General features: G+C 39.1%; 2 protein-coding genes across 2 annotated transcripts in view; one reads left to right on the top strand and one right to left on the bottom strand.

Annotated features, from left to right (window-relative positions):
* LOC139710583 (cytidine monophosphate-N-acetylneuraminic acid hydroxylase-like) overlaps positions 1-23,133 on the top strand; it is a 136,287-nt gene that overhangs the window by 75,414 nt on the left and 37,740 nt on the right. The window lies entirely within an intron of this gene.
* Positions 5,355-12,102, bottom strand: LOC139710579 (uncharacterized; the record flags this gene model as incomplete). The annotated part of the gene is made up of 6 exons (XM_071622503.1): positions 11,664-12,102; positions 10,622-11,320; positions 9,620-9,811; positions 8,784-8,854; positions 6,734-6,892; positions 5,355-5,459 (listed from the first exon to the last, which is right to left on the bottom strand). Coding segments are annotated over exons 1-6 (1,317 nt in total), but the record flags the coding sequence as incomplete, so codon positions are not given.

Raw genomic sequence — 23,133 nt, 5'->3', positions numbered from 1 at the left:
AAACGTTTAAGTTTTCACGCGTGAACTTAAGTGTCCGGAAACACAACGTTGACGGGCAAAAAGAATCTCATTTGGGGGCATTTGAGACACTCAGAGAATTGCGGAAGGAATGGGTTGAATGCAAATTATTCTAAAAACAAAGGGTTTAGTGGAATCAATTTGCATTTACGGTACCGGTATTACTGATACTGTTGGTTGGGTAAGATATGAAGTGTTTAACGAAAACAGAAAAACAGCTGTAGGTTTGCGAAACTTCAACCTCGATTTACTGGAAATGATGTTGGATGTAGATACATGTACGTTGTTTTGCCATCTCGAGGCCGACCACTTTATCCTCATGGCCTAGACCTTCCCTTACCCAAATCACTAACATTTGGTTAACCTTTCTGTAACATTTGCTAGAACCTGCAAAATGATAAGCAAATGTTTAATTTTAACCTTTATGCTTAGGTGGAATGTGTAAATATAATGGTAAATTTGAAAGGTTTAGGTTTATAAAATGCTTACTAACCTTCCAGAGAAGCGAATTATTTAAATGAGCTTAACCTTTAAAGGTTAAGCAAAGGTTAACAGGAATGGTTATATTAAAAAAGGTTAAGGTTAGCTTCTTAACCTTTAAATGTTAAGCTCCTAAGCCTTAATTGGGAAAAAATGCTAGTTAACCTTATATAGAGGCGAAATATTTAAATGAGCTAAACATTTCAAAGGTTAAGAAGCTGTTCTCTAACATTTGAAGGTTAACATCTCTGAAAGGGAAATTCACCTTTGGTAGCTTCTGAAAGGTTAAGGATACTTCCTTAACCTTTTATTTTTAAAGGTTAGGGAAGCTCGCCTGGTAGCTATAGCCATATACTAGTATGCAATTCACACGTCCTGCGAAGTGAGGCATTTTTTAAATTGCTGGACTCTACATTCATGTGTGTACATGTATACACAAAAAGTCTTCAATCAAAATTACCAAACTGAAAGACGTACAAGCTAGTATGTGCTTATAAATCATTTTTATAGTACATACCAGAAACATACAGATCAAAGTACATACAGTAATTGCATTTGATCTTTTTACTGTTGCAAGCGGTCAATAAAAGGGCGATGTATTGTGCAAAATAACTTAACAGTAGTGAACATGTAATTTTCATTCTTAATCACACATTCTGCAAAAACTAGAGCAAGTCAACTAGTCCAATGGGATGCCTCCACCTCTCTGGCAGTCACTAAATATTGCCACGAGTGAATTTTACCAATTACCTTGACAGGATCAAGTGGATTAAGTTATTAAGCCTTTAAACTCAGCCAAAAATCTGTTTATATGTACAGTAGTTGCATTGGCAATGTATTGCTCAATATAAAAATAAAAAAAAAATGAAAAAAAAAATGTCTGAAACATTATTATACATCTAGCACAAATTCAGCTGATCTGGTCCAAAATTTAATCAGCTCATCTTCATAGAAATGGAGTATCCCTGAGCCAGGTTTGATGAAAATCCATCAAGGCATTCTTTACATATCGCGGCAACAAGAAATAGGACGGACAGATGGACAGACCACCCTTCAAGGCGGAACATCACTGAAGGTGATCAAGGTTTAACCCTGCTCCAGCAGATCCAACTCCGAAAAAAAAAAATGGTAAAACTTACTTTGGCGACACTTTGTCCTATAAACCCAAAACGTATGTCTTGAACATCTATACCTCAATGCCTTCATGTACACCAGATCTGATTTCAATTGCTTGCAAACTGTGAAAGTACAGTACTTTGTTCCAGAAGATTTTTGCAAATATATATTATTACTATGGCAATGCTTGAACATGTACAAACATTAAGGATGTCATGCACAACTGTACAACTGATCATACATGCCCAATTTCACCTTAATTGCTCAAATGCTGTTGAAGCAGTTGACTCCACAAGATTTTGGTATAATTTTGGTTGCCATGGCAATGCTTAATTCTCTAACAAACATAAAAAAAACATATCATGCACATCTAAACCTTAATCTCATCTCAGATGTACGTCTCTTAGCTACTTTGAAAGAGTTTTATTCACAATGTCATCATAATTTTCATCGTTTTGAGCATTACCATCATATTGATATGAGGGGCTGCGACAGCTAATGAGTGAATCCATTATGCTGAATCCGAGTGATTATTTGGTACTAGCTGGTCAACATATGAATATTGGCAAACTCAAATGACCCACAATTTGCTATTGGCAATTTTCTACTCTGCAAAATACGCATTACTTGTAACTGTCAAAAATCACTTATAAATTTATTTCATTTTTTAAACAATAATTAATGCATCATTTTTGTAAAAAGCTGTAAGCTGTTGGAATACATACTACGTACATGTAAATATAATACACACATCATGACATTCGTACAGGCAGTAAAGCGTCTTTGCCAAGACGTACAAAGAGGTATACAGGGGAAACTCGATATAACGAGATGGTCGGGACCTAGTCATTTTCCTCGTTGTAGCGGATATCTCGTTGTATCAGTAGGCATAAAAGAAAGCATAACATAAGGACATTAATTTGCACACGTTGGACTACCCATCATCTTTCAATCAATACTGACAACTTGGTAATGTGTGTGAGGGAATTGCTCACCTTTATGGGTAAGATGTTTTTCACCAATGAAATTCAATATCAAGAATGTGTTTCTCATTAATTGTAGATGTTTGAAGTTGTAAATCTATCATATAGCTTGCGATTGTGTCAAGATCGACTGTGGATTTGTATGTGGTTATGGTATGGGTGTGTGTTGTGTGTGGAAAGCTTGAATACGGTCTGCACAATGCTATGTGTGTTTGTGACACATTCTGTATGTACATTGTGACTGCGTTTGTGTGTAGATGGGGAATTCCCTACATAGAAAGCCAATCACAGCATCAGATTGCCTCACACCTGCTAAACTTCATGATGTCATGGACTGTATACATACGGCCGTCCCACCACATTTTCTGCATGTACCAGTGCGCGCACACACACACACACATACACTTACAACAGGGAGGTGTCCCTGCTTACAACATGCAGTGCTAGCTGTAGAGTGCACTGAAGAAAATATGTGTGTACAAGACAGTTTTTGGCGCATTGAGCTTTACAATCTCGCAACATGATAGCACAGACAAAGTAAAGCTTTACCCAAAGGCATTTTGCTTTTAAACCTCGCTATAACAGGTTTGATTGGCTTTATTTTTCCTTGTTTGGAAATCACACAATTTATCTCATTATAGCAGTTATTTCGTTATAGCCGATCTTGCTATTAGAGTAGCATTTTACATAGACTTGTGTGGAAGGAAATCTGGAACCGGGAAAATTTCCTCGTAGTAACCGATATCTTGTTATAGCAGTGTTCGTTATACAGAGTTTCCTCTGTATTTATTTTATGATACATCAAATGCCCTAAGACATATCCTTGTCAACTGCCAACACCAGCAATAGTGATATGATTTTTCCCTAGATACAGAGGACTCTTGTTATGAGGTCTTTGGGACCAGAGAAATATGCTACTTATAATGAAACCTTGTTATATCAGGGTTACAAAAACAATACAATACAAAGGGGAATTAAAATTTGGGACCACAAAAATTACCTTGTTATAATGAAAGCTCATTATATCAGTGCTCATTATCATGAGAGTCCACGGTTTTTGAAATTCAAATTAAACCCGTTCAGTGCTGAAACATTGATTCCATATCCGATATTCTGAAAATGTTCAAGCATAATGTCAAAATCTAAAGCATCAAACGCAGCTTGACGATCAAGGGGAATAATGTAAACAGCCATTTCCTGATCAAGTTCACAAAGGATATGAGTGCTGAATTAAACGGCTTTGGCACACAGTGCTCTGGCATTGCAGCACTTGTTGGTGAAGCGCAAATTAAATGCCTGTTCTGTCGTTTGTGGCCAGTCATACCTGGCAGTGACTGCCTTCATGTATTCTGAAAAGAGACAGAAAAAGTAAAGAGTATTATGAATGTATAATTTATACGTACAAACTTTCTTACATTATATACCTCATCTGAGATGAGAAAAAAAACCTTATATGTTGTATGCCCTAACCTAGATTTACATGTATCGTATGGGCCCTGTTGCATAAAAATTAAAATTGTTTACCTGAGAAAACTGTTTTTGTTTTTTTTTTACATTTTATTCCTTTTCCTGTGTTAAAGCCAATGGCAAAGTCAGACTAACCAGATTTTTTAGTTTTTACCCGAGTTTTTCTCAGTTAAAACTTTCATGCGATAGGGCCATGGAGTGCCGTTTTCACAAACTTTTTATGAACACTGTAAAAAAATTTTTCCAAAGTTTCATGAGTTAATTTGACCCCACAAAAATGTGAATACTTATCACTCAGAAAAGCACAGCTGATAATGATTTACTGTATACGCCATATATTTCGCGAGTCTAAATTTTCGCAAATCGGGAATTCCCGACGATTTCGCAAGTGTTTAATTTGCGATCATGAAGTCCTGTACTGAATGAAGAAGTGTACACGCGTACGTCGCGTTCACATTGGGGATCAGAGTCAAATTTTCGCGTGTCTTTAATTTTGCGAATAGCACCCGACTCGCGAAATTCACGAAAATAAAAACCTCGCGAAATATCTGGCGTACACAGTAAATAAGATTCAAGATTAATATTTCTCAGACCAGGCTTGTTACAGTAATAGATGTTCGGTCATGCAACTTCAGACAAGGTTTTACGAGTCTGCGTGAAACTGAAACATGCAGAGTTATGCAATGCTTGGCCAACATGAAAGTAAAAAAATAAAAAAATAAAAAAAAAAATTGTACATGTACACATGCATGCCAGCAGCATGTGACCATCCAGCAAAATATGACATGCATGCAATCATGTAAATGATACGATCTGCATGTGTACAGTGTAGTAAATGAGTGGCCATTAGAAATAAGCATGAAAAGTTCCAAGGAATTTGATTAACTTACGGTAGACAATAATTCCACTAAAATATTTTGATTTATGCAGAGGATTAATCAATGCAAGTCCATGGAATTAAATTTGAACACTTTAACATCAACTTAGCTGATTGCCTGAGGAATATGACTTCGACTTCTGACTTTGACTGTATTATATTCTTGACCTTTCACTAAAATGAAATTGGTCTAATGGCTTGTAAATCGTTTTCTAATGAATTGAGTGGTAGAAAATGTGCCAAACATCACCGACCTTACCTCTAATTGCTTCCACTGCCACTTTGTTCAGTGGCTTCCGGTTGGCCACCTTCTTCTTAGCAGTTCTTATGCCCAGGGAAGAAGACATCGCGAGCTCTTCCCGCGTGAACACCATCCCAATAACTGCATTTAGAAGGAAGGCTGGTCCTCCATTAGGACCCTTGGAGACAGCCTTCTGTTCCACCTTGAAGAGGTCCTTCTTGTCCACCAGTATTCCAGAATACTTTTGAACATCAGCAGGGTCACTGATGAGAGGACGCTGGAAAAACATATACAACAATTTTTACATCATAAATGCAATGCAAAGCATGATAAATGAACTAAGTACAGGTAAATCCTGTTATAACGAATTGCTTGGGACTGCAAAAAAATCCTTTGTTAAAGGCAAATTACATTTTAAATGAAGTTCAAATATCATGTACAAATACTACATGTACAAACCATATGAACATTATGTGATATACATTCCTAGTATAATCAACAATATGACACAAATGGACCATGTACATTTCATCAGTGACGTTGAAATGTACACAATACATGATGAACTATAATGTTTATTTTGAAGGAAAATATGTAAGAACTGAAAACCAATACTTCTCAACAAAAACGCAGCATAAACCGTGATTCCAGTTTTCAAAATTGACACTTCGTTTCTGTCATGTCTCTCGTTTATAAACTATGCCTGGCTTTGTACAGGCATAGTTGGTAGTGAAGGGCTTCGCTAGTGTGTGGCCGAGTCCAAGTGACCTAATTTTATCAGCGCACACAACGCAACTGCCGAATGCATGCACCATGTACATCATATATTCAGCTATTACATAAACTTGCTTGTTGCTCAATGTTGTGCTGAAGAGGCGAGGCTTTGCTTGCGTATCAAGAAGTGTCTGTTGATCAGAGAGAATGATGGAGTGGGGTGCTTTTGAGGACTGAAAATTTGCGACTTCCCTATAAGCAAGCTCTAAATCAAAGGAATATATGAAGACGGGACAGAACAATCAGTTCGTAATGAGTGAAAATTTGTTATAGGCCACTTTGTTTCATGGGGATTGTTTTGCTGTTGGTTTGCAGATGCAGAGATTCAAGACTTAAGTTTTATTTCATTTGTAAGCAGTCATTCTTTAGAAGGGACTTCGTTATAATGGGATTTACCTGTAATATATAGGAAATTTTGAATGTTTGATCACCTGGGTAGCTACCTTTGCTCATAAGTTGTGGTTAGATCAGTGAAACCTGGTCCTTGGGACCATGAAAATTACCTTATATTAGGTTTCTTGTTATATCAGGACCATAAAAAAGCAATACAAACTTATAAAGTAAAACTACCTTGTCTGTTATAACACCTCTAGAGGTTATATCTGACCTCTATGTGAGGTTTAACTGTACTAGCAACCTTCTAGCTTCCACAGTAATGGGTATGGCTGTTACGGCACTAAACCAATGTGATGTTGAAACAGACTGGGGATTGGCTATCTACACACAATCATAGATAAGCAATGATTGTAATACAATTGTAGTTTATGTCAAGCATACCTTACGGACATTTTCCTTGTCCTGGTGTGAAGTGGGTGATGGAGATGGTGTTGCAGCTGGTGGAAGGTGACAAGGACTCTTGGTTATGGACCGAGGAATGTTTTGGGTTGAGGAAGGTTCAGTTGATTGAAGGGAACTTGTGGTGGTTGATGATTCATGCTGTAAGCAAGGAGAGAATGTCAAGATGAATTGATGAAAACTAGAACTATCACTGAAGGTGATTAACCCCCCCCCCCCCCCCCCAGTGTTTATTTATAGTATGTGATATCTTGAGGGCACTGAGAATACCGAAATAAGTGGTTACCATGGCAATGCATCGTCCAATACAAACACAAAGGACATTTTGCACAACTGTACTTATTACAGAGCATCATGCACACCAAATTTGACCTTCATAGCTTAAATGCTTAATTTTGAGAGAAAAATGAATGGTTACGATGGCAACACATTTTTCTCATACTAACACATTGGTGTCTTCCAACTACACCTGTAGATCATCATACATACTAAATTTGAATTTAATTGCTTGAATGATGTGGAAGTTATTCAATCCGCAAGGTTTTGGTAAAATTGTGGTTACCATGGCAACGCTTTGTCTGACAAACACAAAAAATGTGTTCCACATCTGTACCTCAAGGCCATAATGCATACCAAATTTGATTTCAATTGCTTTAAAACTGTGGTAGTTCACTCGACAGGATATTTAAAAGAAATACATGCTGTTACCATGGCAATGCTTCGTCAAGTACAAATACAAAGAGTGTCTCGCATAACTACACCTATAGATCATCATAGATACCAAATTTTGAAATTAATTGCTTGAATACAGTGGACGATATTCCCTCCACAAGGTTTTGGTAAAATTGTGGTTAGCACGGCAATGCATTGCCCAACAAACACACACAAAAAAAAACTAGATATATCGCTACGGCGACTGATATGCCTCCGCCATAATGCATGGTTCTCCTAATAGGTCTATAGTACAATGTCTTGACAATGTGTGATGACAGTTTCAAACAATTGGCAAAATATTAAAATGACAGGTTTGACACAAATGTGCTGAATGTTCACTTTCCTAGAACTAGGTTCAATTGGATGAATGATTAAAATGTCAGAGTGCAGGAATTTGGGGAACTGATGACTTTTACTTGACTTTTGACCCTTTTATAAGTTTATGCATTGAGTAATTTTTCAAGGTATTGGAGGTATATGGAGGAAAAAGTGCAATTCAGCACTTTCACTTGACCTTTGACCTTTTGACCTTTGACCTTTTGGCAAGAAACTTCCCACAGAATATATATTGGGTAAGACATGTATACATCAAGTTAAAAAAAAAAACCTTCATTCATTGCATAAATATAAGGAAAGTAGTGATATTTTGAGGAGTTGACCTTGACCTTTGACCCCCATGACCTTTGAAAAAACATGTCTTGTACCTCTTTACCTCACTATCATCATTTACCCTAAGTTTCATTTAAATTGCTTCAAAACTGTAGGAGTTCGTGACGCAAGATTTTGCATTAGACTGACCTCACGCTGATTCCTATATATCCCCTTCAAACTACGTCTGGCGGGGGTATAATTATAATTTTTTCAGTGGAACTGGAAATCTCGTGGTGGCATTGGCCCTAAAAACTATGCTGGGCATCTCTGGCCAAATTATTTAGCCATACGTTAAACGGGTCAGTCAGATTTATTTCGTCTACTTAGGCTAAAATGAGAAATAATCTTGTGTCCGGCACCCTACCTACCCAAAAACATGTAAAATGGTTCTAAGTGAACCAATTTCATAAGCAATTTGGCGAAATGAAATGTATTCTTACCAGGAATTTTTGTCCATACAAAAACTTTAAAAAAGGGGGGCAATGGAGAAATGAATACTGTATTCTAGCACTGATAAAATACAATAATGTGAGATCATGGTTAATTCAGGTGAATAATCCCTAGCATACTGGTTTCGTTCAATTAGAGCATTATGTTTGTATGCCAAATTTTTCTTACCTTGGTATTGGAAACAAATTATTTTGTTTGGCCTTATATGTACAATTACCTGGATACTCGATGTGTGGCATGAGAGGAGATCCGCAATAGCCTTCACATGGTATTGGAAATCTGGAGAAGCTGTAAATAGAATAAAAGTAGTACCACCTTCAAGTTCTGGAGCATAAGACAAACCCCCGGCTTGCTTTTAGAGCCACTGGTTAATATTGCAGTTGATTGATGTTAACATTCTAAAACTGGGCTGCTTGACCAATGTAATATATATACAGTTTGTATGTTCAGATTTTTGCCAAAATTTGTCTCAGATACTTTTTTAATTTTTTTTTTGGACATTAGAATCAATTAACTTGAATGATTTAAAGTTGAAATAATGTAATTAATATCAATTTAACCACCAAAACAAAATTTGTATTGGAATTGTACACAAAATTACAAATTTGATCCGTTCTCGGGCCAATGTTCAGGCAGTGTATGTACAAAACATTATGTAATACTTCGGAATGGTGTACCCGGAAGTGGCAAATTTGGTCTAAAAAATGTGGGAGACTTCAAAGAAAAAAAAATCATGAAATGGCACAGCAAAATCTTTGCGGGTTGTGGAATTATCGCACGACAAACTTCAGACTTTTGTTTTTGATGTCAAATAGAAACCATCGTTTATTTCTGGCACTAAAGACAAACTTAAACTTCCAACTTGTTTTTTAGCACCATGAGGAAGTGCTTCTTCACCTAAAACCAGAAAAAGATATGGGTTTCAAATACCTGTATAATATGGACACCAAAACTGTCACCCAAGTGTGATTGAAATTGAAGCCCAGAGTACAGGATTATTCAAGTTTTTGTAGCATTACAGATGAGGGACGCCACAAGGAATTCTTTTCTTACCTGCAAGTCCTACATGCTCATTCTCTCTCTCCAGACGCTTCACCTTGGCTTCAAGAATCCCTATTTTGGTATTTGCAAAAGCCAGGTCTCTTTCTAACTTTCTGATTCTCTCATCTTTTGTCTCCATAGTAGTGTAAGTCGGAAGGTAACTGTTGTAAATTGGTTGAACAGCGGGCTCCCAACTGCTGCCACCTATGTTTGAAAAATAGTTTGTGAAGTTCCAAGGAGATAAATAAAAAGGGCAGTCAACATATCAGAAATCTGTATTGCATCATGCTGTCTTCATATATAAAGATTATCTACATACAACTGAACTTCTTTTGGGTTGGGAGACTGAACCTCTTTTGGTCAGTAGACTGAACTTCTTTTGGGTCTGGAGAGAAGATTTTTAATATTTACCCACTTTTTGTTTTTCCCTTGCACCCCCCCCCCCCCCCCCCCCCCCCCCCAGGGCCACATGCTCCACATGAACAATTTCAGGTTCCTATCCACTAAGGTTGACCCCCACCAAGTTTGGTTGAAATCCGCTCACCGGTTCTGGAGAAGAAGATGAAAATGTAAAAAGTTTACGCAAGACGAACGAAAAGCAATCGCAATATCTCACTTCGGCTTGGGTGAGCTAATAAAAATGCCTTGGTTATGGTTTTTATTGGGGCTGGTTCGATATCATATCGGTTATTGGCCAATTTTTGGCCATATCGGTATAGGCCGAAATTATTTGAAAATTTGTTTTGATAACGATATAGAAAAAAAAAAGGAAAGGAAAATTTAGAGTTTGAAAGCTGTGGGATATCAGTAATTTCCAAGTAATGGGTAGAATAAATTCACAAAGTTTCAGCCATATTGAGGACTGCACCTAGCACTCTATTTTCAAATTTTCTTTAATTTTCTTAATATCGGTGTCAGTACCGGTATCGGCCGATATGAAATGTCCTCATATCGATATCGGCTGATATGCGTTTTTCCATAATGAAACCGCCCTAGTTTTATTTCAAAATATACCTTCATCAAAAGGTGAAGACAACATATCTAAGAAGCCACCATGTTGCTGATCATCATGCTGTAATGGTTGATGATCCTGCTGCTGTGGCGGTGGTTGAACCTCCTGCTGCTGTAGCGGAAGTTGCTTCTGCTGCTGAAGCGGAAGTTGCTTCTGCTGCTGTAGCGGAAGTTGCTTCTGCTGCTGAAGCGATGGTTGTACCTCCTGCTGTGGCAGTGGTTGCTTCTGCTGCTGAAGCGGTGGTTGTACCTCCTGCTGTGGCGGTGGTTGTACATCCTGCTGCTGCAGTGGAAGTTGCTTCTGCTGCTGAAGCGGTGGTTGTACCTCCTGCTGTGGCAGTGGTTGCTTTTGCTGCTGTAGCAGAAGTTGCTTCTGCTGCTGAAGTGGTGGTTGTACCTCCTGCTGTGGCAGTGGTTGCTTCTGCTGCTGAAGTGGTGGTTGTACCTCCTGCTGTGGCAGAGGTTGCTTCTGCTGCTGTGGCGGTAGTTGCTCCCCCTGCTGTTCGTGCTGCTGTGGGGGTGGCTGTACATCCTGCTGTGTTGGAGGTTGTTCCTGCTGGTTTGGATGCTCCTGCAGCTGTTGTCGTTTCTGTGGCTGTGGTGGTGGAGGTTCCCGTGGCTGTGATGGTGGTGCATGCTTCTGCTGCTGAGCGAATACGGAATTAAATCCGTGGATCATCCCCATGTTAACCAGTTGAGCAGCTGTATGAAAGGTATTTTTGTAACATCACTTTAATGACGAGGGTCACAATGAAATTTTGAAATCATTAGATGTTTAATAATGTGTGTGGTACAGATCTGCAATCATATAAAGCACTAATACGTGTATATTATGTAATGGTAATATACAATATTACATTTATGTCAGTAATAATACTATACACAGTAGGTTAGCACTAGCCTAAAATATCTTGTGACTCAATTTCAAACCTTTGCAGGCCATTCAAAACCAAATGTAGGGGTCCAATCAGAATTTCAAGGGTCCAAACTTCTGGGCTCTGAAATGGGTAAACAATAATGGGTCTGTCCTGGTGGGTGTACTCACGTTTTGCAGAAATGTCAGTTTTTGTTTGTTTCTCTTCCGCTTTCTGTGACTTCTGTCTCTTTCTTTTTTCAGTTGCTGTTTTTATTGCCATATCTGCACGTTTACATACAGAAAAAAGGCACTTTACACTTCAATTATAAGACAAAAATCATGATAAACAAAACATGAAATTAATCAAAATATGCAATATGTCGAATACCGTTGCTGCATGTTTATTTTCGCAATTATCTAAAGTTGTGATTCAGCACAGACATGCAATCATGCTTCAATGATATCCGCATTCCAATACAGGGCTTTATTTATTTAAAAGAAAATTGCTGGAGAGCAATGAATCCCTTTCATGAAACATAAAATCTTCCAGGAATGTGATTTAATTTAAAAAAAAAGGAATGTCAGAGCAGTAAATAATTCTTGTGGAAGTTTTAGGAGGGTTGTAGAATGAAATGTATATCACCCTCCTAAAAATGAAGATTTCCTAATGATATGTATAAAGCATGGCAAATCCCCCCCCCCTCACCAAAAAAAAAAACAATCTCTTTTTATCATTTCAGCATTTTCTTTTACCACAGCAGCAATCTTCCAACAAGATACATGTAGCCATGAAATTTCCACCCAGCATTGTTATATAAAATGTAATACAGAATTAAATACAAATGTATGATATACAATGTATACCTTCTCAGTTATGCATGGAATGAACAGTGTACTGACATGGTAATATATACGGTATGCATGCTGTCAACAACGTCCAACTTCTGCAAATGATATGAATTCAACAGTAAGTTAGTGGCTGTATGTAATACATTTAGATAACAAACAAACTTTAACAAAGCTTTGGGAACACAAATTCTCATGTGAGCTGCACTATTAGTGTTGGCTCACGAAAGTAGGAGGAAAGATTATAGTAGGTAAATCCCATTATAACAAAGTCCCTTTATAACGAATGACTGCTTTAATACAACAAAGCAATGCTAGAGCTGAAGTTAGATTACTAGTAATGCCTTGCATGTACAAACCATGCAATATTGCACAGTGATTCACTTATAACAAAGGATTTTGCGTGGTAAGATTATAAGGGGATTTGCCTGCATTGAGTACATCTAGGGGTTTTTCAACATTAACAAAATTATCAACTACAATATTCTAACATGAAGATATTTCAATCAATTAGAGAATTTGTTTGCAAAAACTGGTAAGTCTGTTAACATTTTGTCAACGGTTTTCCACGATGATTTCTAACATGTAACGCCGAAAGGTTTGGCATTTTGCCCGACAGGTTTGAAAATTGCCAATAGGTTTGAAATCATTACCAACAGGTTAAAAAATTTTGACATGGAACAATTGTTATTGGAAACTGTTACAATGAACACATAATAAACTACATGTAGATATGTACCATGCCCTTTCCTTGGTAAATCGGCATGTTTACATGCGGTATTAATCAAAGTTACAAGGGTTTGTTTGACTTAGGCGAGGTTGACTTATGAATAATTAAAGATAAACTAGAAATGTCGCTACAGCGACTGGTTATACCCCCGCCAAACAACATTTCATAAGCTTTGGTCAAAAAATTGAGGAAGTAGTTAAATCCGCAAGATCTTTCCTTGATCTTCTGCCATTAATATGCCGTTACCATGGCAACGTACTTTCAGATACTGTCAAAAAATGCGTCTTGCACATCTACAACCAAAGGCACACATCTGTACCAAGTTTCATGGAAATTGGGCAAAAACTGAGGAAGTAGTTTGCAACACAAAATTTTCCATCATTTTGGCTCATAATATGTGAGCTGTTACCATGGCAACATACTTTTTGTCACTGTCAAGAAATGTGTCATGCTGACCTATATCCTAAGACAAACATTCAATATGAATTCCATGAGAATTGGAAGAACACTGATGAAGCAGTTTTGCCATGAAGCATTTTGCCCTATATTTTACCAATAACATGCCGTTAACATGGCAACGCACTTTTTGCCACTGCGGAAATATGTGCCTTGCACATTAACATATTCAGATGAACATCTGTACCTAATTTCATAAAAATTGATCAAAAACTGTGGGAGAAGTTCGCGACGCAAGATTTGTACCCATTTTTGCCCATAATATGCCGTTACCATGGCAACGTACTTTTGGGTACTGTCAAAAAATACGTCTTGCACATCTACAACCCAAGGCACACATCTGTGCCAAGTTTTATGGGAATCGGTTGAAAACTGAGGAAGTAGTTCGCGACGCAAGATTTGCAACGGACCGACCGCCCGACCGACCGCCCGACCGACCGTCCGCTGATTCCTATATACCCCCTTCAAACTTCGTTTGACGGGGGTATAATTATATTATATGAATAATTTCAAAGGATTAAATGTTAGAAGAAATAAAAACATGTTTGTATACACACACCTGTCTCATGACCTTGTCCACAGCTTTCCTTCTTCCTTTTAGTGTTGCCTTTCGTTCCTGCCTCAACAGCATTCAGTTCTCCTATTGTTACATGATTTGGGTTGATCAAACTAAAATGATTGATGGAATACAATGTACACAATACAATAAGGCTGAATTAAGTCAGGTTTTTTTGGTCAGCAGTGGGGGGCGAATTGGCACTGGCCCCTCTTTTTATGCTGCTGACCTTTTTTTTTCCCCCTTTAGTCATCACGCAAAAATGCGTGCGTGATTACTGATGACCTTTTTTTTAATCATCACACAAAAATATTCGGCCGAATTTTCGGCACCCCCTTTTGGTGAATCCTGGATCCGGCACTGGTCAGCTACACATATGAGCAGGGAGGTGCCTCCCTGGTGATTACAGCTCGTTGTTCCGAAGGTTCGTTATTCCGAAGGCTCTTTAGTCCGAAGATTCGTTATTCCGAAGGTTCATTGTTCCGAATTTCATTTTCGGATTAACGGATCTTCAGAATAACGAACCTTCGGAATAACGCCACAAATGTTCGGATTAACGAACCCTTATTCATTTTTGGTTTAACGAACGTCTAGGTATAGGGAATTTGTGTGTTTCGGATTAACGACCCTTCGGAATAACGAACCTTCGAATAGCGAACCTTCGGAATAACGAACAGCACCCCTCCTTGGTATATAGCCGTCTGCATGGTAAACCATCCACCACAAGAGGAAGGTTTTCAAAGACTTGGCAATAAGCATTAATGTGTCTTGCCCGCTTGAATGACTTCATTAACAAAATAACCAGAAAGATTTACACATGTAGCCTACTAGTATTCTACTGTACTACCCATGCATTAATGAGTGCACGGACAAGGATTAAGGACCTATGCAGAAACTTGCACAATGTTAGTGGAACGATTATATTCAGTTGGAAGATGACACAGTCTGCAGAGCTGCCAACCTTTGGAAGCACAAATTAGCACTCAGCAGCTCCAAAATTCGTATTTTTCCACCAGAATTCATATTTTATCCATCTCCCTCTTTTTGCTATCTTGAATCAAAGTCGTCGACTTACGCGGCCTACAGGCTCTAAACATAACAGTACGACACATGCCGAAGTATCGAACTGGTCACCAGCACGATAAAGATTCCAAACTACGCAATGTTCAGCGTTGACTGCTTTCTCGCAATTGTTGTTGTTGGTGCTTAAAGGCGCGTCGTTCAATATTGAATATTTACGCCAATATTTACGCAATGAATGTGTACAAGTGGATGTATGTACCTCCAGAAACTTGCTGGGCTGGTTATGGAAGCCTCCACTATCAAGCAGGGGAGGGAATGCTTTCATCGTCTCAAAAGAGCTTCTGTGAGCGAATGCAAAACTCTGTTCGGTGTTTCCAATTATTGCCTAATATAAAACATAATCATGCGTTGTTTTCAGGCTTTACCCTTTTCATTTTACTGGATTTTAAAAATCAGTATTTCCTGAAGTATCCCAATTCATTTTACCCTAACTGGAATCAGAAAGTCAGCTACAACGACGATCGCAAACTGCCGCGCTGCGTGTGGTTGTGCCAATTTGCAAACACGTGGTGAATGCACCATGTGCTCCTGCCTAAGAGGTTACTGCAAGTTCGATGGATCGAATGTGCCATAGCTGAGCTGAATGGCTTGTTTACGGTAAACATGCAGTTTACGTTTGATACGAAGAAATCATTACGTCCTTCACGAGGAATAACATACAAACAAACAAACAAAAACACCTACGAACGAATGTTGATAGTCAAAACTTTGAAAAGTAACAAGCAGTTATGATGAGCGTGAACTCAAATTGATGTGCAATGTCATGATTCTGCTGTCTAACCAGGTGATGACTGCATCTCATTGGACATACTCGTAGTGAATTTGTCTGGGCATACGAGACCTTTTCGGTATTTCTGTGATTGCATTTTCAATTGACTGATTAATCGATCCTTTTCTTTTTAAGTGTTCAGGGAACATAAGATATTCGAATATAGTGTACTGCAGTACACTATATTCGACTGTTTTACGTTTCCTACTATGCGCCAAAAGAAAGGCTATAGAATCACGATATCTTGGCAATGATTCCTTTAATTCAACTAATACGATCGATATTTCCTGGATATTTATACGCTGTTTCAGAGCTACCAAGTCTCACGCATGGCACCCATTTCTTCTCACGTATCGGGCAAATTCTGCAACTTGGGCCAATAATAGGGAGCATAGCTCGAAGGATTAAAGTGATAGTTGCAATTGAAGGTATTATTTCCCTTTTGTCTTTCAAAATAAGTAAAAAAATAGTCACTTAAGTATGCTCCTGCACCATTAAGAGCTGAAAATTAAAAAAGCTCCCTACCGCGGGAGGTGGGAAAACCCCTCCGACACCATCGCTTGCGCGCATATTCGCGCGCCGAGATGCCGAGTCATGAAATCTCACTCATATTCTTTTTTTTTTTTAAACTTCGCACCCCTGCTGTTTACTCCAGTGCGCGCATTCTTTCGTCTGGCACGCACCTGGGTGTGGCACCTGCTTTTGTGGAAATTTCCACAAGGGGGAGAAGGGTGGGGGGGTCAAGTTTCTTCGAGCCGAAGAGAGTGCACGTAACACGATCTCTTCGCTCTGCTAGTAATTTATTGTTATTCGTGCTTTCCCCTTATTCTTTGCTGATATTGAACATATTTAGGTTTAACTTTACGAGGGTTGGTAGCACGTGCATGGTTCTTTTTGTGGTGAGGTGTATGTAATTTTTTTTTCATCATTCTTGGGAGGGGAAATAAAGAAGAGTAAGGGGGAAAGAAGAATAAGAGGGAAAGAGAAATAAAACGAACAGCACGTACGCTCAGCATTCACAGTAAGCCGTCTTTTTACACCAGCATAGTTAATTATCAGCATCACCATCAGACATTACTCAGATCATTTTAGCCTTTTCCTATCAACATTAAGAAACACGCACAGTCCCTCGAGATAAACACCTGGGAAAATAAATAACAAATACAACATATCAACACCTCCCAACAACACAAATATCTAGAAAAGACAACACACAGCACACCGAAGCGGCTGGGATCAAACTTCGTCGCTTTGATCAGTTGATTCGAAAAAGCATTGCAGGAGATCAGAGAAATCGCCGTTACGAAAATAACAATGCAAGACACTTGAAAGAATTACGTCTAAATACTTCAAAGTACAAAGGGAACGGATACTAGTGATATAAAATATAAGAAATCGTACCAAACGAGGTGTGAAAAACGACAGAAATAGAACGATAAGTTTAGTACACATACATGTAACGTAGCTTGACCAGACCCCTGTGCGACTTCGAGACAGTGGCTGCGTGTAGTTAGTTCTCTAACAGGCCCTAGGCCTAGCAAAAGTTTGCAGCACCGAAAGCTACGCGAAAATAAATGCACATTGGAAGCTCGGTTTTGCGACGAGATCCTTGGGATCAAGTCAATAAACGATACAAAACAAAGGAAATTAATTCATTTTGACCGGAGAATAGTTTATATTGTTACACGAGATCTCCTTTAAATGGGCCTAGAACCACTAGAAATACATGGAGTTTCCACGAAACTCGGGAAGGAAAGTTCGAACGCTTTTCACTTGCACATACTGCAGACAGCAGTGCACATCAATACACGAACAGAAACTCACCTCTTCCTTGCAGAAAAATGATGCAATAACGTTACAAAAAACACACACAACACTCTAAAAATCATTTCGTACTTGGGAGGCAAGGGAAAAGTGGATGAAGAAGAAGAGAAAAAGAAGCAGACATTGCACAACGGAACGCTTCTACCCCGACTCAAAACGGAATAGGGTACTGTCTGTTGTGGCAGCTGGCTACAGTTTGTAGCTAAGCTACATACTGTACATGTACTGTATACTCACGCTCCCCCAGCCGCCAGTAGCCGGCCGCGCCGGGGATACCAATAGCGATCGGTGTTTTCAGTACTAAACACCCGTTGATCCAGGGTCCGTAGGCAACAGGGATTCACGCACGCGAAGTTCGGTTCGGTGTACACAGTACGCAAGCGGCGAATTGCGTGTGCGCACACTTTTCTATTCAGCGCTTTCCACACATGGTGCGTACGCGTTGCATCGATATCCCAGCTGAGTAGAGAATGATAACATTGCACATGCGATGTGCGTTATGCCATTTTTTTTACCCATTATTTTTTTCCCACTGTAAATTCGTACTTTTTAAGGATGTTTTCGTATTTTCGTATTTTCGTATTTTCGTATTCCCTTCGATATTTTGGAACAAATATTTTTAACAATTTTCGGAACGGTTGGCAGCTCTGTACAGTAATCCAAGATTACCACCTTACAACTCAAGAGTAAAAATTGGGGTCAGGGTCAGCTGTGAATGTAAAGCCTAATGTTCTACTACAGTACTCTCCGCGTAATCGGGTATCGCTTAAACGGGTACTCCGTTTATTTGGGTAGTAATGTCAAAATCAGTTCCAATGCACATTAAAATTACCTGATAATCGGGTTGCCTCTCCGCATAAATGGGTAAATAATTTCTTCTAATCTATTGTCTACCCACATTTTATCACAGATATAACATTTTAAGAAATCATGAATGTCAAATTTTCCATCGCTAACCGCATTCTCTGCCTAATTTGAAAAGAAGACCGATCATTTGGGGAGTGATCAAACATAAAAACACATGTACCAGTACCGACTTGCCACACTTAAACGAGCATTATACATGTAGCTGGCACTCATAGACATAGACAGACAGGAGTTATCCACACTTGCGCTCCTCCCTTGCTCCCCAACAACATTCACAATACGAGAAATTTGCAAAGAAAGGTCATGCAGCAGCTCCATAATGTTGCTTTTCCCCAGTCAATTCTCGAAAAGTAACCTGACGTTCTACGTGACCAGTGCACGCAAAGAGAAATGTTCATTTCGGAAAACGCCTTCATGTTAGCGGGCTAGAGTCTATACTCAAACAACAAAGTTTTCTGAAGGACATATTTGTCCACAAAAAGAGTGTAAATTATTGTTCGTGACTGAGGAGTGAAGCGTAATGTATGTATAATGTGCCGTGCAAGCACGCGCGTTACGCATACAGTGTAGGTGTTTGGTGCAGTGTACAATGCATGTACATACACATTGAGTGTGTCAATTATGAATGAGACCTGTTCTGTTAATCGGGTACTCCGCTTAATCGGGTAAGAAACGCTCTGCCCGAGCCTACCCGATTATGCGGAGAGTACTGTATTACGATAAAACAACTTTAAAGTATAGGTATAAATCAATGAATTTTAATTTAATACAAAATACTCACCAGAACGTGAAGAAGCTTCAAGTTTCTTTAATTGTTTCACCATATCCCTTTTCTTCTTCAGCAAGGCCTGTTTGTCATCTTGAGATAAAAATAGTTATACAGTGTATTCCAAAAATGTTCTATTGGACTGTGGGATGGACGTCAAAATTGTTTATTTTTGTAGGGGTCCTGCTGCAACCACAGTGACAATCTGTAATCACCATTTTGCTTCTTTGGAGCTGTTTTTGTTAGTCTGCCTTTATTCGCCGGCCGGCGTCATTTTAAAAGTTACTTTCCCAAAGATGAGCTGTTCGAAGGATTTTTGCCATAAAAGATGTGTTCTGGGGGATTCTACTTTGATGACAGCCTGATTTGGTGAGTAGTATAGAAGCCCCCAAGTGTTGGCATAATGCAATATATTTGCACAATCTGGCGAGGTCTAGTGACCTCACGTTAGTAAAAAAAAAAATTAAAAAAAGTGCAATTATTGACGACCAGGAAAGGACCTGAACGCGCGAACAGCGTGATACTGGAGTAGATAGGAGAGCTAGCCTCTGTCGGTCGTGTAGAGAACATTAAATGAAAAAAAAAAAATCAAATCTAAAAGAGTTGAAAATCACTCGAAACGACTATAAAATAGGCCCTCGGTCTACACTTTTACATTATCTTTCTCTTGATAGGTAAATTGTGAATTTTTATAACTTGAAAATCGGCAAATTGAACTGAACATATGTCTTAATTTGACAACATCAGTCGTAGCTACCCTATAAGTACAACTTACATCATGTACAAGTGTAGAAAGAATACGCTCCCACCACCGAGTGAGTGATACTGATAGATATCTAGATCTACTATCCCATATTTATGTACCGGTACATATTGCTAGCTGGGAAGTAAATCATTGAGAAACTGGTGTAGAGACTAACCAGATTATAATTCCTACGTTCGTACCTGTCATGTCCACAACCACAGCGTCATAGAGAGTGCTTCGCGACCCCCATGGAGCAAGACAACTGTCTCCTTTTACTATGGCCGGGTAGAGGTCTTGTAAAGATGCACCACGCTCAGACATCTCCACCTCATCCCCACGTACGCAGTGGATTACACCATCCTCGTCGAATTTTACCAATGCCCAGATAACTAACCGGGGGAAAAAAAAACATCTCTCTCAGATATAGACGTCGACTTTTTCTAAAGCTAATTTGCTTCAGACAGGAAGTCATTTCAATGATAATTTGGAAGAGGCGTACAACTAGGCCAAAGTATTTTCTTAAGTCGTTTTTAAGAGTTAAGTCATAAGTAAGAGCTATAGAACTAGAGCTTTCTAAAGAAATATAGAATACAATAATTTAGACTTAAGAAACATCAATTTCCATGGCAAAACTTGAACAAAATAGAAGTAAGAACACCTAGAGTCTCTATGTCCATGATTAGTTCTATGACTTGCTTATTAAAAGTTCACTAGATAGATTCTCTAGACGTTTTTTACATTGGTATCTGATTTATCTAGATCTAATTTCTAGATCTATGAATTAATCGAGAAAATTCCTCTCTTTAGACTTTGAGTTTGATAACTTTATAAAATATAAGGATAGACCCCTATGCCCTAGAACAGTTACACAACACTTTCCGGACCCACTAGAACGTACCCGGTATAGGCCCTAATGAATTTTCAGAAAGTCGGGACTAACGACGTAACGTTTCAGGTGTAACTGTTAGGAGGGTCTAGAACTGTCTAGTAGGTACCTAACGTTAGGCCTAGACCACTCTAGAAACACTTCTAAAGTCTAACCGTAATGTTCACGTTAACTCGAATCTTCGTTTCTATTAAAAAATCACACACATGATGCATCGATCACGATTGTGCAATTGTCAAAACGACGTTATGGGACAGTTGCAAACAAGATGGAAACGATGGAAATTGTGTTTTAAATCGTAATCCTATTCTTGTTAACGTTGTAGTAAGTTAACGAGTAACGTGCTTTAATCACGGGCCAGGCCGCGGTCATACGGCGAGCTACGCCTTAACAGTTACAATAGACAAGTACGAAGTAACAACGTTAGAGTCTATAGGCCTATCGCCGTTACAGGGTACACTAAACACTTAACGTTAAAAGTACAGGCACTGCAAACAAAGTAAACGTTAGCTGTTAGCTGTTAACTTATAAGGCTAAGCCAAGGCTTTAGAATTAATGTTAGAGTTTAGTCTAGAATTAATTAACGATTAAAGAATAAAAGACAATTACCATCATCAAATGATGTTAGAGTCTTGACTTTCCTCTGAGTCTGAGTCGATGGGCAAGCGCTGCCGGGTTGCTTCGCCATTTTTGTTACTAACTACAGCATGCACGCAGATAGCGCAATAGCTAGCTACTATAGCTAGCTCATCAGTTAGTTCAGAATAGGCGCGAAATTCCATCCACCACATACTGTAGCAAACTCTGCACCCCGCATGCAGCTACCCGGTGCGCACGGCGCATGTGGCGGCAGCCAATAGCATTGCGCATTTATAACACACATATCTATAGTCGTGTCCTCATAAGTGAGATTCGTATCACTGATTGGTCAAAAGTATACAGCATGAGATTACAAACTACAGTGCGAGCTCAGTGCAGCGGTGCGCCGTGTACTGGCATCGATGCACGCACGCACGTGAATAACATCTCGATCGCACGTGTAGCGAGTGCATGCAACCCACTCCCTGTATTATGGTAGGTCACAGACTCTACTGTGTGGTAGGTCAGTGATGCAACCCAGAAAATAGATCAATTACTAGTAATCGAATCTCGCACACTGCGTGCGCGCGCTGTGTGCGGGCCGCCGGGCGGCCGGGTTTTAATTGGAAGTGGACACACAGCCGGCCAATCAGAAGCCCGGCAATCTTTTATTTCGCGGCTAGGCTCCAACGCAACGGGGGATATTTCGACGTGCCTTGTACTGTGTTGCTAGACCTTAATTGGCCTATTTTTTTCGGCTGGAATAATGAATTGTTGCAACAAAATGAGCGCCGAACCTGAAACAGCCGAACCTGAAAAAGCCAAAGGAAAAGCCAAAGTATTAAAATCTGTTACGCGCCAAACTCAAAGACGTGGGCCATATAAAAAATGGATTGCAGAACAACCTGTCACGCCTGTTGAAAAGCATGTTCATCAAGTGGAATTGTGCAATGACTCGGCGGGACCAACGGACACTGCAGTAAGTTTTGGTTTATAGACGGTCGGTTGCTAGCTACACACAACCCTGTAGCGAAGCGACAGGATACATACACGTATAGAAGTTAGATCTAGGGACACCTAGCCTATATAGCTATAGGGCCTAACGTTTAATAGGTCGATTGGGCCTATACCTGCGACACGCTGGGCACATTGACTTGAGTGAGCACAGCGACAGTCAAAGAACTTCTTTAGGAATTAATATTTTATGAATTTTCATATTGGTTTTTAATCGATAGACTAGACTAGACGAGCTTAATGCAGGAGACCTCAGTCATACCAACGTTAGTCGCATAAAACTGGACAAAATACTTTAAAAATCTCTTCAACTCGCCTAACTAGCTAAATCCGAGACTAAGAGTTTGGTTGCCTCCGTACTAGCAATTATAGTCCCGTCCCCACTTAACCTAATTATTATGTTAGGGCCTAACGTTACTAAGTTACAGGGCCTACTAGATCTATTACTAATAGGCCTAGCTGTCATTTTAAAATCAATCAAATTGCTCTTGACTCTTGTGCATCAAGATCAACTCACTATATTAGGAGTAGCTGTTAG

Source organism: Diadema antillarum, unplaced genomic scaffold, assembly GCF_040938485.1.
Source record: "Diadema antillarum isolate AM-2024a unplaced genomic scaffold, OU_Dant_1.0 seq00001545_RagTag, whole genome shotgun sequence".
NCBI classification, from domain to species: domain Eukaryota; kingdom Metazoa; phylum Echinodermata; class Echinoidea; order Diadematoida; family Diadematidae; genus Diadema; species Diadema antillarum.
This window is presented reverse-complemented; position numbering and strand designations above follow the sequence as displayed.